Here is an 18,438-nt window from a genome sequence, read left to right on the forward strand (position 1 = left end):
AGGTATTAAGCTGGTCTGGTTGTGATGAATAAAATCTGTGGCGAATGTTAACCTTCCCGAGTAGATAGTACGTTAATCAAGGGATAGGCTAATAAAGGTAGTAATCTAATTTAAATAATTTAAAAATCAGTATTAAAAATAATTATAAACTAAGATAAAAAAATAGTTAAAGATAAAAAGGCCAAATTTAATAACTACTTCTATTTTAATTCGGTTGAAAACAATACTTTGAGTACGTATGTTTAAACTTTTCTTTATGATAACCAGATGGCGTTACATTGTATGCGCAACCAAGATGGCTGAATTTAGGCGCGAAAGTATTGATTTTCCGGCATTTCTGCCTCACTTCGCCACCATACTTCAATTCTTATTCAATACTGAGAATTATTTGTCTGAACATAATTTAAAAAATATGTAATTTTTATAATACCCAAATGTCTCGATTATTTTGTTTTAAAACTTTAGAAATGTGTTTAGGCTCTATTAGACACGGCTTTACAGAAATTAATTATTTTATTCAAACGATTTGATTTGAAAAAATGTTAGTTAATTTATATATTATGTTAAATGTGCAAAGATAGTGATGATATTTTCGGAAAATGCCGAAGCGTATTCCATTTCATGTCGTTTATGCAACAAGTAAGTACTTAGTCATACTTATAAAAATAGTTATGTCGCAAAAAAGCCGGTTTTTTCCTAAAAACTCAATACCTATGGAGGTTCCAATATACCAAATTTTATGACATATACACCTTAATAGATAAAACTAATTTAAAGCAACTTCAATAAATTAAAAAAAGAAAACTATTTTTAATTTTGTTTATTTTTCGCTTATTATTTGTGACTTATTTTAAGTATGTACAAAAAAAATACTTATTAAAAATATTTAAGAGCTCCTTTTGAGATAGAAATATTATTTTAAATTAGAGCTTGCGTGTCTAAACTTGCAGCGTTCAATACTACCAATTACCGCATGTAATATTCAATATCTGCCGCCTTCGATCGATTTAGCTCTCTACTCATTTCTTCTTTGTTCTTAGTTACTAATTTTTAAGTTGTTTAATAATTTTTTGAGGCTTGAAAACTATTTTTTGTACAGTCCGATGGACAATGGAAGAAATAATTTATCGCGTATCACGGGCAAAAAACGTTTCCGATTGGATTAAAAGCATTAAATTGAGTGAAATAATAAGTCATTAACGACCTGAAATGAAGTATAATGAACTTGAATAACATCCTGAACGTGTAATTTCAGTTTTGTGGAGGACTGTTGGCTCTGTCTTCCTCGTCTCTTACGAGGACGTGACGTAAAGACGTGATATATGTCTTATTTCTAGGCGAGGACAGTTCGTACCCAGCATGCGAGTTGAACTCCCAGGGGCCGGCGGCTCGCGGCTGGCGGAGCGCCGGCCCTCCGCCCCACGAGCTACTTCTGAGGCTGACCGCGGTCACCAGCGTTCATAAGTTGCAGTTGTTGGCTCACCATCAGTTGATACGTAAGGCTTTTTTCAAATTCAATTTTTTTATTAATTGTTGCGGGATATATATACATATATATATATATATATATATATATATATATATATATATATATATATATATATATATATATATATTTAATAATATAATAATTACACAGATTGAGTTAGCCTTGAAGTAAGTTCGAGACTTGTGTTACGAGATACTAACTCAACGATACTCAACGATATATGAACTTCACTTAATAATTTTTATATCTTTTGATTGTAAAATCATTGGTTGAGATCAAATAAATCACTTGCAACTAATTATATTGCCGCTTCTAAAGCGTCAGTGCAGAAGTTACCGCTTGCTAACAAACTCAACGTGGCCTATCTGTTTGTTGGCTCTGTCTACCCCGCAAGGGATATACGTTAACTTCACAATTATCCAAACTTAGAATAGAAATGTGCACGAGATAATACACTGTTACGATTGATTTAATCGAAATTTGAATAATAAATAGCAGATCTAGTACTTACTAGCATATAACCCTATAACTTATTTCAGCTTCAAGCGTGGAAGTACTCGTGTCGGGAGGGCTGGTGTCTGAAGGGGCGGCTACCCCGTGTGGGGCCACATACACCAGCGTGGGCAGAGTGACGTTGGCCAAGCCAGCCCCGCAGGCCAGAACCAGGGAACTTAGGTGACTATATTTATTTACCGTTTAATGGTCCTACTTTACTCCAATATTTGCTCCAAAAAAAAAATTAATTATGAATATTGTTCTGATTATTAATGATGAACATACACTGAAGTATTTATTTAAAGAATATAATATTATCTTATACATTTTTGAAGTTAAATCAGCGTTATTAAGTATTCCATTAAACATATATAATAAAACTACGAATAAGGAGCAAAGTTACCCATGGTCATGCATAACTTTGCTCCTGGTATATTTCACGACTAATCTTCATTGTCATCTTTTTGAGCAAAGGTATAACTTGCTTTTTAAATTGCTCCAGTAATGTTATGGTTTAGGTACCTTTTTTTTAAGTAACAAGTGTCGAAAAATTTTTAAAAATGAAAATAAACCAATTTTTAAGTGAAGTATCTTATTTTCTTTCGCAATGTCGCACCGTTTAGGACATATCAAGTGACAATACATTTCAGAAATTTGGAGTATAATTAACCTTAAAGGAGCAAAGTAGGAACATTTTACCGTATTTGTTTATATATTTACGCCAATAATACAACGGTAGTAGTTACACCTCTAACAGTATTTCGCAAAGAATTCTTAATATAATAAAATAAAATCTTGACAGTCTTCATTTCAAATAAAAGGATAAATAGTAAGTATAATATGGGTAAGAAAGAAAGAAGTTAGGTACTTACGGAAACAAACAAGTATATCTTTCCTCTTGCCACGAGTAGGTACCTATATGCAACGCTTCATATAAGCTTTGTGTGTTTAAGGTACTCTTACACTTTCCTTCTGCTCTAAACGGTAATTTAGGATTTTGAAAAACACTATCACTATTTTTGTTCGTTCTTTCGAATAAATCCTTATTATCTATAAATATACATAATCTATAAATAATTTTCTTAAAACTAAAAGTACCTACACATAAGAAATAATAAATATGAATTAACAATAAAATGAATAAATTGTACACTCACTATGTAGATCAACCTGCTTGAATGTGCCCAGACGGGTTGCTGGTTTGAGGCTTAGATTTTGATATATAAGTCGTAAGAGGCGACTAAGGTATAGGCTTATAAACTTGGAATTCCTCTTGTCGGCGATATGCTAGCAACCTGTCACTATTTGAATATCCAATCCATCATTAAGCTGTATAGCGGACCGTGGCCTTTCAGTCTTTTCTTTAGCTCTATCTAACCCGCAAAAGATAATGACGTGACTATGTCTATGTATGTATACTAAGATTTTGATAAATATATTCACAATTATTAGACGAACGTATCTTGATCAAATTAAGGACGTCCTGGTAAAGGGTCTGGTCAAAAGTACCCGAAACCGTGGATGAAGCGAAGGAAGTATGCAGAGATCGTGGCAAGTGGAAAGAGGTAGTCTCTGCCTACCCCTCCGGGAAAGAGGCGTGATTTTATGTATGTATGTATATTCACAATTTCAGATCAGCCGCGTTACCCGAACCTACGATAGCTCGTTTCGTCAAACTCAGGTTGTCCGGCCCTCATCCACCAGCAAACGACAATGATCAGGTTAGTTATTTGAATATTTAACCGTAAGTGATTAAGACGTTATTATACGTAAGAAGAAGATGATACATACATTTATCACGTCTATATCCTTTGCGGGGTAGACAGACTCAACAGTCTTGAAAAAACTGATAGGCCTCGTTCAGCTGTTTGGCTTAGTGATAGAATTGAGATTCAAGTAGTGACAAGTTGTTAGTTCATCGCCTACAAGAAGAATCCCAAGTTTATAACCCTATCCCTTAGTCGCCTCTTACGACATCCATGGGAACGAGATGGAGTATTCCTATTCTTTTCGAATTGGTGCCGGGAACCACACGGCATAAGACGATGATAATGGTAAATTACAGGTTGCGCTCATGGCAGTCAACGTCCTTGGGGAAGAGATCGACGACGCAGAGAAATCTCCACCAGCTTCGAAGAATGAACCAGCTTACTCGCCTTACGACGACCTGGCTTTTGTCATGTACGTCGATAACGAGATCGCAGACATGGTGCGGAGTTTGGATGAGAAGAAGAAAACTGCTGTGGCCGGTATGTCTTTTTATTTGACAAAGAAGGCATTAATTCCTTCTTATATGATTCCTTATTTTGCGTAGATTGCAGGTATTCCGCTCTTAGTACACCCCGTACTAAGAGCGGAATACCTGAAATCTAACATAACTATTGTGTCCGGTTGCTGTTTCTTTACGTTTTCACGTCATAGTAAAAAGCGAAACAGCAACAGTTTTTCGTGCGATCAAAACGTAAACGCGCCATGCTACGGCTGAACTTCAAAAATAAGTCGTGTCGAATGTCTATTCTTTTGAAGCAGCGGTTTAGGCTCTGAGTCAATCTATGTCGTCTTTTGGCAAGTAGGTTCTCCTCACTTCACATTTTCAGGGGATCAGTTAATTCCGGGGATATTCCGGAGTCGCGTCCATTCTTTATACACTCAAAAGAATATTTATAAAGTAAAAAAGGATCTCCTTCAGAAGAAGCAGCTCCGTTGATTGGAATGGAATAAGTCACATGGCAAAAGGTAAACATATGACAATTGTCATTTCTCCCCAGAGGAGCGTTTCGAATACGCTCGTCGTCTGAAATCCGCTGGCTCCGCGTTAGCCGCTGCCGGGATCCGAATTGGAAGGTGGCGTCTGAGGAAGAGGACTGCCGCAGCACGAGATGACTTCGAGCTAGCTAGGAGGATGAGGGACAGGATAGCTGACGCTCTGTGCGGGGTGAAGGATGATCCGCAGCTGTGCCGGTTGTTTGAAGAAGAAGGGGTAGGTGGACAAAAAATATAGGATAACACAACTTGCTTCTACTTCTTCATTCTTCTGGCGTTTGTCCTGTAACATTCTCACCTCTCTGTAGAAGAGCCTTTGAACATGATCCTGGATTGGGTGAGATTCAGATTTTTACACGAAGCAAATCTCGTTTGACCTCCGCAACTTTTGCATGGGAACCTAACTATGTGCTGGTTTCCTCACAATGTTGTAGGATTTGAACCTATGCCTCCACGAGTATTGCGTTTTTTTTATCGGGCAACTAAACTGTTTACTCCAAGATAAATACTTCTACATACAGACCTTTGTGGATGACAACCGTCGAACTTGCCAGTGGAGAGGAAGAGATCTTTTCATACTCGTAAGTCCGACGTTGCAATTAAAATTGTTCATACGTTTATGTAACGTATTTTTTTGTTCAAATGACATATTAGATTTAATATTATATTAGACTGGTAAATTTCAAGATCAATGACCTTGATTAAATCAAGGACGCCTTGGCGAAGGTCAATTTTAAAGTATCTTAACCGACGAGCTTGCAAGAAGAAAATTATCAAAGTGAATGATGCCAAAGAAGTATGTGAAATGGGCAGACGTAGTTTTTGTCAATCCTCCGGGAAAGAGTCGTGATTTTATTACATAAAAGAGATATTACAAATGATTTGTTTCCAGCCGTGTGGTTCCCGGCACCAATACAAAAAAGAATAGGACCACTCCATCTCTTTCCCATGGATGTCGTAAAAGGCGACTAAGGGGTAGGCTTATATACTTGGGATTCTTCTTTTAGGCGATGGGCTAGCAACCTGTCACTATTTGAATCTCTATTCTATCTTAAAGCCAGATAGCTGAGCGTGGCCTATCACAGTCTTTACAAGACTGTTGGCTCTGTCTGCCCTGCAAGGGAGGTAGACGTGACCATATGTATGTATGTGTTGTTTCCAGCCCGACAATCGCAACGACTCGTCAATGCACCAAGAGTACGACTTCTCCCACCACCTGTCGCCGTCCGTGGCGGCCGGCTCCCTCAGTCTGGACATGCCGTCCCCTGTTCCTCCTGCGGACGAGCCAGACCACGAGGAGGAAGACGCTGGAATTGATAATATGCCGACCGTATGTATCTTTATGGTTTCCGATTTTCAAAATAGGACTCAGTATCATCTCAAAACAAACAAGTAAAATCGAAAAAAATAATTAGTAAACGTTCATCTGCAAAAGAAACTGTTTCTTTATTGTTACAAAAGAAATGCGAAATAGAATAAGGTTCTTAAGTAAAAGACTGATATTAATAATATTGCAATATTTCTATTATTTACGAATAGGTATACTTATTTGTATCTTCGAACAGTCTCCAGTGCAAACTATTCAAGAAGACATCCAGCCAGCATACTCTGACCCCTCGCCGCCTCCGCCAGAAGAGAAGATCGAGGTCCAAAAGAAGATAGAAGAAGAGGAAGTTCGGAGAGAGACTGATAGCCCTCGGAGGAGCATCACGCCAAACGCTGCCAATGGTAAGAACATACATAAAGTCTATCTTTTAGTTTTAAAAGGATGGTAAAATCTAGTAGATACTTACGTATTTTTGTTTAAAAATACAGTACAACTCTACAAATAATTTATAGACATACGAAGAAAAAGCGAAATGATAGGTCATATGCCATAATGAATTACTTTCGCCCATACTTCATTATGGAAATTTATTTAAAAAAAGACAACGTACCTACGTATCAGGTTATTTTATTTCAGTTTCTAAAGAAACGGGACCTAGATGTTATAAAGCTGTTTTCGCAAACTATGAAACTTTAGCATTCGAAGCAGCTTTTATGTAGTTAATGTATGGTACGGTACTTCTACACACCTTGCGGAAGCCTGCAGGCTGCCTGGGTAAAATATTTCTAGTCATGCCTTTGCTGAGCTCAGGTAGAAGTCATCCTGGCTTGAAGGATAATATGCGAACCAATACAATTAAAACTGAAATTCGGAGAAATAAATTAAAAACTGAATGACGATAAATTATATTTTCAGGTACTTTAGTTAGAAGAAGAAATAAGAGTGCTGGTCCGAGATCAACATTTGAAGCTTACGAAGAGAGGCTTCTCCCAGCTTTGAGACAGTAAGCAATTTATACATCACCTTATCATTGCAGTCATACTTATCTTTCTATTTAAGTGTAACTTTCACTTTTATTTATACTTTTCTGAATAAACCACTTGTCCTCGTCCTCGTAAAAGGTCAGGCCAAGAGTACCCGAGACCGCTTGCATTAAGAGTATTATGAATGTGGATGAAGCGTAAAAAGTATGCAGAGATCGTGGCAAGTGGAAAGAGATAGTGTCTGCCTATCCCTCCGGCAAAAAGGCGTGATTTTATGTATGTAACTACTTGCACTAATTCTAATAATCAATATTATTTTAATTCTCAGCTCCCATACTAACGAATATCTTCGAGAAGCGAGAGACACCCAAGAGGAATGCAGCGGAGGCAGTGCTTCCCACACTACCACCAGGGTCGTACCCCCACACAAACTGAACGAGAGGGAGAGGAAGCAGGCGGCGCTACCTATAGTCATCTTTGGATATCCCCTGGTTAGTATACTGAAGTGTGATTTTCATCTGAGAAGAACCAATGAAAGATCTCCTACTGGCTTTCGTGCCGATTACATTCTCGCGTTTACGTCAAGACTTCATGGGAACAGTGGAATGAGTTTAAAGAGACTAGAAGATATAATAAGATAAGTTTTCATACAAATAATAAATATTGCCACCTAAAATACACGCTTGTACGACTGAAATTGTCAATTTGCTACGACAATTTACTACGGTATCATCCTTCAAAGATAAACTGAAAAGTCACCTACTACAATCTTAATCCAATACATAACAGCAAACCTTTACATGAATATCCCTTCTGCCTACCTTTTGTCTACTTCGCTGCAACAATAAGAACATAGCACTCACACTCATACTCAACATATATAAACTCCCTAGCACTACTTGTTATTTTGTATTGATATTTTTAATATGTATCCTTTATACATACATACATAAAATCACGCCTCTTTCCCGGAGGGGTAGGCAGAGACTGTCTCTTTCCACTTGCCACGATCTCTGCATTCTTCCTTCGCTTCATCCACATTCATAACTCTCTTCATGCAAGCTCGGCGGTATCCTTTATATTGAATGGCATAGCCTCCTCCGTACTGGAAATCAGCGCATTGTGTAACCATCTTACACATGCATATGCTCAGTGGAACCCCTTTTGGTCGCATCATGTATTTATTTTTTTCTTTTTATTTCTGTTTATGAACAATGTAATGTTAAATCTTGCGCCAAATACTAAATCAAATTAAAATTGTAGGTCGAAAAGTTCTACTCGAAGAACTACCTAGATAAAGAAGAAGGGTTGGTTCGGCTCAGAGCTGAACTGACTTCTCCTTCTAACGGCAGTACGAAGACCTCCCCGAACAAGACAGCTAGGGCAGCGGCCATGTTGCTACAGAGGACGTTGAGAGATAAAGTGTTCTCTGTGTATAGTCAGACGAACGAAGTGGTCAGGGTGTTGTTCCAAGAGTTTGTGCCAGATAGGTAAGTGATATTTGAAAAAAAAAAATACATACGGGACAAATTACATAGATTGAGTTAGCCTCGAAGTAAGTTCGAGACTTCTGTTAAGAGATACTAACTCTACGATACTATATTTTATAATAAATACTTATATAGATAAACATCCAAGACCCAGGCCAATCAGAAAAACTTTTTTTCTCATAATGCCCTAACCGGAATTTGAACCTCCGGTGTGACAAAGCGTACAACCGCTGAGCCTTAGAGGCCTTCGAAAATTAAATTGTAGTTCAAATTATTTTATATGTATCGCTTTCGGGGTTAACAGAGCTAACATCATGTGTGAAACAGGAGTGATGGTATGTTTGTAAAAAAGTACTAGGTGTCTCGATACCAAAAATAAAAGTGTGGTTCCAGAGTGTGTGCGGCAGAAGTGGGTCGTTGTCTGGAGAAGCTTCTACCAGAGCTGTTACGAGCCTGCGGGGACCCGGCGCCCAGGGTTCACTCCACAGCGCAACATACGGTGCTCACCGTTGCCGACTGTCCCATTGTCAGGTACGTTCTAATATAAAAAACAATTTCCATGCTCGTTTGGAACTTTGAGCCAAACATGCAATTAAATTCTAAGCCCCCTTCGACTGTCAATAGGGATATTATAAAATTGCTACGAACGCAATGGATAAAATAAATCTGCAATAATCACACCGTTATGAAGCTGCAAATTCCTAAAATTCAATTTTGGTTTGCATAACGCCTTGCAAAGTTTATAAAGGTTTACTTTAATATTTTTTACTTACAATGTTAAGACATTTAAAATACCATTTTTGTACTTAGACGACGTTTTAAAAGTATCAAACTATCCAATTGAATAATATATACTCTTATATAGGATTCTGACTACTAGACTGAATCTTAACTTTCTTTTCCAGGAGTCTTCACATGATACCACAGCAGTTGGTCCGGCCAGTAGCAGCCTCAATGCATCCGAGACTGGCGCTGTCTCGACTGCAGATGTTGGAACAGCTTATATTGAGCCACGGCATTTCAACCGATAAGAACAGGTTACTAAAATTTTTATTTTAGTTCACTTTGTGGGAAGGCTAGGCATAGTGCCCACTAGACATAGTTTAGAAAGTTCGTAACTCCTAGAAGAAGATGAATAAAATCCACTAATTTTATAAGATAAGATGATGTTATATAAAGATATAATATAAGATCTCTTAGTGCACATAATGTACCTTCATGGTTGCGCTGTGGGATGGCATGTCAGTCAGTTGCTTTTTTTATGCCCTTCATGTCTATAAATAAAATTGTCTCTTTCATTTATTAGTGCTGAATTCATAACCTCGAAGATATGTGACGGCAGTTAACGATACACGTTACGCCCTAAACACCGTCCAGTGCGAGTTTTGCTCGATCAAACGCGTCCAGCAAGTAATCGCGAATTTGTATGGCATTAGTGGCATAGCGTTACCACTAAATGGCGCTGATCACATCACATACAAATTCGCGTTTACCTGCTCGACGCGTTTATTCGATCAAAACTCGCACTAACCCCTCTGGTTTGTAGTATTTATTGCATTGCGTATGTAGAAGCCGCTCTTCTTGGATAAGAGTTTAACTACCGATTGTAGCGGTCTGACGCGTTTATTCGATCAAAACTCGAACTAACCCCTCTGGTTTGTTGTATTGCTTGCGTTGCGTATGTGGAAGCCATTCCTCTTCGATAAGACTTTAACTACCGATTGTAGCGGTCTGACGCGTTTATTCGATAAAAACTCGAACTAACCCTTCTGGTTTGTTGTATTTCTTGCATTCCGTATGTAAAAGCCATTCCTCTTCGATAAGAGTACATAGCATATAACTACCGATTGTAGCGGGCTGACGGTCCGCCGGCTGGCGGAGTGCGGCGCGGCGGGCGCGCAGCACGCGGCGGGCGCGGTGCGCGCGGCGGCCGAGCGCATCCTGCTGGCCGCGTACGCGCGCTCGCCCCGCGTGGTGCGCGCGCAGCTCCCGCCCGACGACGCCGTCACCAGGCGCAACCTGATCTACAGGCACCTGTTCCAGCAGTTCGACAGGATCGATATGCAGGTAACTAGCGGTGTCATGTTTGTGGTGACTTTTTGTCTCGATTTAGGTGTCTACTATCATTGTGTATACTATCATTGTTTATACTATCATTGTGTATACTATCATTCCGTATACTATCATTCCGTATACTATCATTCCGTATACTATCATTCCGTATACTATCATTGTGTATACTATCATTGAGCCTAACAGCTGAACGTGGCTTGTCAGCCTTTCAAGACTGCAGGCTCTGTCTACCCCGCAAAGGATATAGACGTGATTATATAAAAAGGCCAAGAGTCGTAAGGACACAGACAGTGTTGTGAAAAGGAGGAACCTGAACTTTACTTCTCTTATATAGTTACCTTACTTACCAGCAATATCATCTCCGTGCCTGCTACTGCCTCCATTGTATGTGTAACAACCAATTAAAATTTACATATATACATAAGATCTCCTCTTTCCCGGACATTTTTGACTAATTTATGTTGATAGTACATACTTTTGACGGATGGCAAAATAAAGACAAGATCTAGTTCGTGTCATTTGAAAACATAAAAAGTCATCTTCGCCTTTTGTTCCAGAAAATGCTTAACCAAGCACCTTCCGAGGAGCAACTTCTTAACGGCGCCGACCAATCAGAGTCCATGGACACGGCCAGCGTCTCCCAATCCACACGCAGCGGCATCAGCGGGATGACGTCTTCATTTATGACATCATCAGTCGGCGCCACATCATCCTACAGCATCAAATCAATGACTTCTAGTGTCAGCGGATCAACATTAGCGCCTTCGAGTTTAAGCAGTCATACTTCAAGAACGAAGAGCAGCTTGAAGAAATCTCCTACTAAGCGCTACACTCCTAGTAGAACTGCGAAGGATTTCTCAAATTATCCGGGTTATAATAAATTGAGGTTGGACAGTGCGGTCAGTCCGAAGCATTCCCCGAGGTCTACGGTTTCAGCTACGGAAAAAGTTAGTGCTTAATTGATGAACATATTTTATTGTTTCCATAATACAATTTAAATCAAGTAGACAAGTATTGAAAATCATCATTATTGCAATACCTAGCTGGTTGTAGATTTCAGGTTCTTTTGTTACTTGCTTAAAATAAAATAAGTACTATGCTTAACAATGATACAGAGCATGGCTATGATATTGTAACCATAAGACGGGTGACAAGAATAGGATAGTTTATCTTTGAGGAAGCCATAGAATACAACTAAAGTGCAGAAGCATTCTTAACTACTGCATCATGAGTCTCATAAGTATATAGGTATAGGACCTTGACAACAAGGGCTAATTATGAAAATTTTGGAAACTTTACGGCAAACACTATCTTTAAAAGTAACAGCTGAGAATGCTTTCAATATTAATTGTGGTGCGAGAGTACTTACCCTTACATGTTCACAGGTTCATTTCGAGGAAAGCCACGGCGACGAAGTAGTCTACCGGCGGACGAGCCGTCACACTGAAAACCGGCATTCCATGATCCACTATGACCATGATTCTGCGAAGCCACAACTCAAGGAACGACCTGTGACTGTCTACGAGCCATTGCATTTGGATTACCGGGATTCCCCTACTTTGGGTGAGATATTTTATTAACATTGCAGCGGGAGCGATGGTTCAAGCTCGACCGCCACCAAGGATCTTCTGCAAGGCTGGGTGTTACATTGGGGAATCGCGGCTCCGAAGAGGTTTAGTCGGAGGTTCTGGTTAGGCAATAATGAAAAGGCATTATTCAAGGTTGCGTGCATAATCTTAAGCCTTATCTTGCTTAAAAACAGGCAGATTGAAGTCAATCGCACTCAAATTATTATATAAAAATCAATAAAAAGGTGTGCGCAAATGAAACAAGACTCCATGATTATTATTGTGTATTTCAGGGTCTCCGAAAACTTCAAAAAACGACGTTAGAAGCATGGACTCCCTCCCAATGGACTCTCCCAGGAATGACCGCAGCGATTTAGACTGCCGTAGTTTAGACTCGCCTAAAGTAAAAGCTGAATTCTTCAGAGAAAGTGTTTTGGAGTCGCCGAAATTAGTAGCGGGGTTACGGAACTTGCATCTGGATGATAATAGCCAAATGGATGAAAGTGGATATTATAGCCCTGGTGAGTAATTTCAAGACTTATTAGAATTAAATGGCAGTTAGACTTTTGTCTATAGGTGACTGGAATAGGATGCCTGTTTGAAAGCAGTGTAATGCGCCATCTTAACCTTTCCGTATATAAACAGTATTTTGTACTAATTGGAGACAAATAAATAAACACGTCACTACATGGCGATCCTGTCAGGATGAGGGAGTGAAAGTAAAAACGATACATTTAAAACCAAATTTGATATTAAATTAATATGAACTATTTTGGACTGACGTAGATAGGTGAAGTCTTTTCATGCAGCTTTATCAGTTCAGAGTGCTTTTGACTTGACGTTCCATCAATATTTCTGATTAGATCAAGGTGCGTTCATTTCCCCTACCAATATTCCCATTTACACTCGCCTTGTACTTATATGCCGTCAGTTTTTTTCTGTCAGGTTTTTTCAGTTGTATTTCAACGTACTGATTTATATTTTCTGCTTCCATTGCCGGCTTGGCAGCGAAGCAAAAAAGATGTGTATGTGCCAGTTGCTTCTCTTCCTGTGTAAATTGTAAAAGTTAATTTAGGGCAAGGCTCATTAAGTTGGGATTCTTCTTTAAGGCGATCGGCTAGCAACCTGTCACTATTCGAATCTCAACTTTATAATTAAAGCATTCAGCTGGATGTGGCCTTTTTTGTTGAGACTGTCGAGGGATAGATGAGTGATTATATATACGTTATATGTTTAGGGAGAAGACAAATGGCGACAAGTGGTGAACATTATGAAGGGTACGAAGGTGGTGCTATGGACGGCAGCGACACTACTCCGGAACCTGTATGCAAGTAAGAGCATTCTTCTATTTCCGTCGTTCTTCGTCACATAGTGGCCAGACCGTGACTTTTTACCAGAAGTTTCAATTAACGTAAGCGCCATCTTGGCCAAAATGAGTTATACGGACGGACTTTGAATTTTTCGCTCTATCATATCTGACATCTAATCCATGGAAAAACAAAGCTTAGCTAATATATTAATTTTTGATTTGTTTGAAATTTATTAATATTTTATCTTGTTCCCGCCATTTCTTATTATTTCGTCACATCTACTTCGCATCGAGGATACCAGTGACTCACAAAAATTCGTGCCCTTCATTAATGTGTGACGAGTGGCTCTTTGACCCTTTCCCCTCTGTGATCCCAATCTTACCATACGGGCCCATAAATTCTCAATGGGATTGATATCTTGAGACCGAGAGGGAGGAGGGTTGTAGTTGAAACCATTGTTGCACTAAGCGAGACTTGTGTATCGGGCAGTTGTCCTGCACGAAAACCATTTTCGGCATTTCTTCCGGATACACGAGTCTCACAGTCGGCAACATCGTCTCTTGCAACACCTCCAGGCAATTTATTGCAGTTGCCCTCTCGGATAAATACATTAACTCCCCTGGTCCAGATACATCCGATAACAATTTTTTTTTTGCCGGAATTCGGTGATGTATACGTTCCCGATGCAACGTATTGGGAACCGTTTGCCCAGAACATGAAAAATTTTCAGCAAAAACTCTCGTCGGTGTGAAAGGATTTTCCGTATAAACGGTTCGCAATTCCACTGTATTACCAATGCCTTGTGATTCCCAGCACTTAAGAAGACGACCACTACATATCTTCCCCATGGATGAGGTAAAAGGCGACCAAAGGAAGGGCTAAAAAAAATTAGGATTCTTCGTGTAGGCGATGAGACTAGCAAACTATTACTATTCAAATCTCATTCCATCATTGATCCATGCAGCTGAACGTAACTTTTCAATACTGTTGGTTCTGTACCCGCTAGGGATATATACGTGATTCCTATATGTATGTATTTTCTCACTGTGCCGTGTGGTTCCCGGCACCAATACAAAAAAGAATAGGACCACTCCATTTCTTTCCCATGGATGTCGTAAAAGGCGACTAAGGGATAGGCTTATAAAATTGCGATCCTTTTTTTAAACGATGGGCTAGCAACCGGTCACTATTTGTATCTCAATTCCATCATTAAGCCGAGCAGCTGAATGTGGCCTGTCACTATTTGTATCTCAATTCCATCATTAAGCCGAGCAGCTGAATGTGGCCTGTCACTATTTGTATCTCAATTCCATCATTAAGCCGAGCAGCTGTATGTGGCCATTTAGTCTTCTCAGGACTATTGGCTCTAGTCTACCCCGTAAGGGATATAGACATGATTATACGAGTGGATAAAGCGAAGAAAGTAACCAGAGATCGTGGCAAGTGGAAAGAGGTAGTCTCTGCCTACCCCTCCGGGAAAGAGGCGTGATTTTTACGTATGTATACGAGTATATATGTGTATGCGTATTCCCACCAGCAGCAGCAGCGCGGCGTGCCCGTGGTGCGGTACGCGCGTGCGCACGGCGTCGCTGGAGGCGCACTACTGGCGGCGCTGCGTGCTGCTCGCGCGCTGCCCCCACTGCCGGCTAGCGCTGGAAGCGCGCGTTCTGCACACGCATCTGCTAGGTACTTGTTGCCAGAAAACTTTTTTGTAATTTTTGTAAAAAGATATCAACCTCCAAGCGATATCCTCATTTTATAGATCTGTTAAATTTCTTAAATTTAAGAGATCTATAAAACGATTCTGATAGGAGAAGTGTTTGCTACACTCACGAGAGTGTATATACTCTTATCAGAATCGGTTAAGCGAAACGCGAGATATTCGCGGACAAACATACATATATACAGGTCTAATTAAGAACCACCTTTATTTGAAGGCGGTTAAAACAGGATATTTTCTCTCTTCTTTACCGTGTGGTTACCGGCTTTACATTTGTTGTAAGAAGGATTCCATGCTGTTTGCGAAGAAAAACATAGCGTGTACCAGTTGCGTCTCGTCCTGTGAAGATTGTAAAAGTCAATGAAGGGTTATTTTTGGATTCAAAATTTCAATATATCATTTAATCATGCAGCTGAACGTGGCCTTTCAGTCTTTTCGAGACTGTTGGCTCTGTGTACCGCGTAAAGGATAGATAGTATATATATAACTTAATCGGATAATAGACAGTGGTGCTAGGTATGGTCCATTTCATGTCCAAATTCTCACACATGTTCAATTGGTATTCTTACTTTTTTAACAGAAGAATGCTCTATGAGCGAAGGGTCTTGGAAGTCTTGTGGTAAATGTGGCGCAGCACTAAGAATCGACGACAGTGATTTCCACGTCAACTGCATACGTAAGTTATACCTCAACTTATACTATAAATGCAAAAGTAGGTGTTTGTTTATATATATAAACAAACTTTTATAATAATTTTCGCATTTTTAATGCTTTTTATGTGTGCTGGCTCTTTGATTATGGATTTTACTTTTTATTGTTGACTGAATCCATAAATATAATGCAGAGTCGTGAGAAGGAAATAAGGTATCTTTCATACCGATGAAAAAAATATGGTTCTCGTGGCATTTGCGAAAAACCTGTATTCTCTTTTGGATGGCGCTAAATTCGCAATGGTAAAAAACTAGTAAATAATATATAGGTACATGCGGGACTAATTTCACACTATGAGTTAGCTTCGAAGTAAGTTTAAGATTGTGTTACGAGATACTTTTTTTAACGTGTGGAACGACCTTCGTCTACCAGGCCGGGTACGCAACTCAACGATACTAGTCATAATAATAGCAAGGTTTAATTGGCATCCCTTAAAACAAGTCTCGGACTTACTTTGGGGTCAGCGCAGTCTGTGTAATTTGTCCCGCACTGTTACGAACTCCATTTTTGTCTTCTTTCTGACTATAGTCAAGGTTACATCCTCACAATTCTTTGACAAATTTTCTTGTAACTTTTTGTGTGGTTCATAAAAAAGTTCTTGAATTGCATGTTTAACAATATTCCAGCTACATGTCATGTAAAAATTTTCTTCCCCAGCTTTGGGCATGGACGAATGGAAATGCCCGTATTGCTTCACCAACATCTTGGCGCGAGACCTGCCCTGGCAGCGTCATCTCATGCAGTGCTCCAGGAACCCACGGATCACCCAATGCTCATAGTTAGCGTTATACTTACCTTACCCATAAAATTTAAGGAATGTATTTAATCAACCTTTGCTGGGCACAGATCATGAATAAAATTAAAAAAATAACCTCGATAGTTAAAAGGATTTCTGAAAAGGATAATTCTCATTGGAGCGATCTTATTTCTGAATAGTGTTACATACATTACATACAACGAACGTTATATGCAACAAATTTTGGGGAAGTCACGAACGCAGTATAAATCGTCCGAGAACTTCGTACAAGTTTGTAACATTTTTGATTCTGTCCCATCTACGCCAGGGTACACGGTCCGCTCTAATGAGAAACATTTTCCATGTTAAAGGATACTTATTGAAAAATTAAAATAAGTGTCCACTTATAACTATTACGAAAAATTGGCATAAATTGTTATTTTATAAACTTTGTGTAGTGCTAACTGGCCGTGAGATATACAACAAACGTGTATTCAAGTAGCTTATCCCACCAAAATTATTTTCATGCAAAATGGTATGTCTCGTCTTGGCGGGGCACTGCAGTATCCCGGGCTAATTATAAATTAGTGAGCTGGAGTTGTTAAGAGTTTGAACATAACCACTGAAACACCAAGTTAATGATGACGCTGGTAAGGCGTGGTTGATGTTTCATTCATGAGCTTTGTTTAACTTGTATTTCGAAGACATACAACATTTCAGAAAGACTTTGGGAGATAAAATAACATTTTTCCAGCTGGTTCCAAAGAGTGTGTAAGTTGAGTAATTACATGAAGGTACTCATTTCTGAATTAACAGGGGAACTTAATCCAGCTTGGATAATAGCACAAGATTAAGACTTGTTTGGAGGATCTACTAAATTATAAACTAATTAAAATTGAAAAGACGATAATCTTGATCATTGGTCAATTTCATTCAGAGTTGTAAAAGCACAGCTTTTGTCCATTTTACCGTCCAAATAATGGATCCGTCTTAGACAATGCTCACTGTATATAATTTGTCTGTTAATTTTAACATTATACTTCTTATAAGTTTATTTTATTCTAGTCTTTGAGACACCTTTCGTTGTTATTAAAATGAAACTGATATAGACATTGTAATGAAACAAGTGTATAGAAAAGCAATAGGTGCTTTTTCGTATTTAATTAATTACTGAATCAAATTTTAGTTATAGATTTGTGAGTTAGCCTTGAGCCGAACTACTTTATATCTATTCCACCCTTGTATTAACCTTAATCATTACTAATACTTCATACTCGTATAAGCACTCTTATCTTGCATTACTGAGTGGCTGACAGACTAAAAAAATACAACCGAAATAACAAGATGTAGGAATCTGCAACTGAGTATATACGAGTATATTTCATGAGATGATATCCTGAAATTCTGGTACTGCGAGCATAATCTAGTATTGGTATATTTATGGTTTCAGAAACTGATCACTTACGCTCTTTGAATGTTTCTCTTTCACTGATTAAACAAATATTATTAAAAAGAGCAGTGGTAAGGTGGAAATGATATAAAGCAGATTTGATGTAGGCCAAGAGGAAAACATCTCATGTATGTGCAAAGTAGAGTTTGACTTTCGCAATGAAAAAGTTCATCATGAAATGTACTATAGGAGTCTGAGTATGTAATTGTATTGTTTACTATCATCTTAGTATTGTTTCGCAAACTTAGTATTTTTGTTTGTTGCAATCTAATATTATTAGACTATTACTAGTGTATACAAAACTTCAGTTCTCGCTGTTTCTT

At 38.8% G+C, this 18,438-nt stretch overlaps 1 protein-coding gene across 1 annotated transcript; it reads left to right on the forward strand.

The window, feature by feature from the left end:
• The first annotated feature begins 599 nt into the window (after positions 1–599).
• LOC106135822 (centrosomal protein of 104 kDa) lies at positions 600–16,708 on the forward strand. The gene is made up of 21 exons (XM_060951348.1): positions 600–639; positions 1,338–1,496; positions 2,029–2,164; positions 3,618–3,705; positions 4,050–4,233; positions 4,753–4,964; positions 5,910–6,077; positions 6,313–6,475; positions 6,990–7,077; positions 7,386–7,548; positions 8,321–8,547; positions 8,941–9,078; positions 9,453–9,584; positions 10,401–10,614; positions 11,178–11,567; positions 12,006–12,183; positions 12,482–12,709; positions 13,426–13,519; positions 15,042–15,184; positions 15,799–15,894; positions 16,587–16,708. The coding sequence occupies exons 1-21, from the start codon at positions 600–602 to the stop codon at positions 16,706–16,708; spliced, it is 3,363 nt and encodes a 1,120-aa protein (XP_060807331.1).
• The last annotated feature ends 1,730 nt before the right edge of the window (positions 16,709–18,438 follow it).

Source organism: Amyelois transitella, chromosome 24, assembly GCF_032362555.1.
Source record: "Amyelois transitella isolate CPQ chromosome 24, ilAmyTran1.1, whole genome shotgun sequence".
Lineage (NCBI taxonomy): Eukaryota > Metazoa > Arthropoda > Insecta > Lepidoptera > Pyralidae > Amyelois > Amyelois transitella.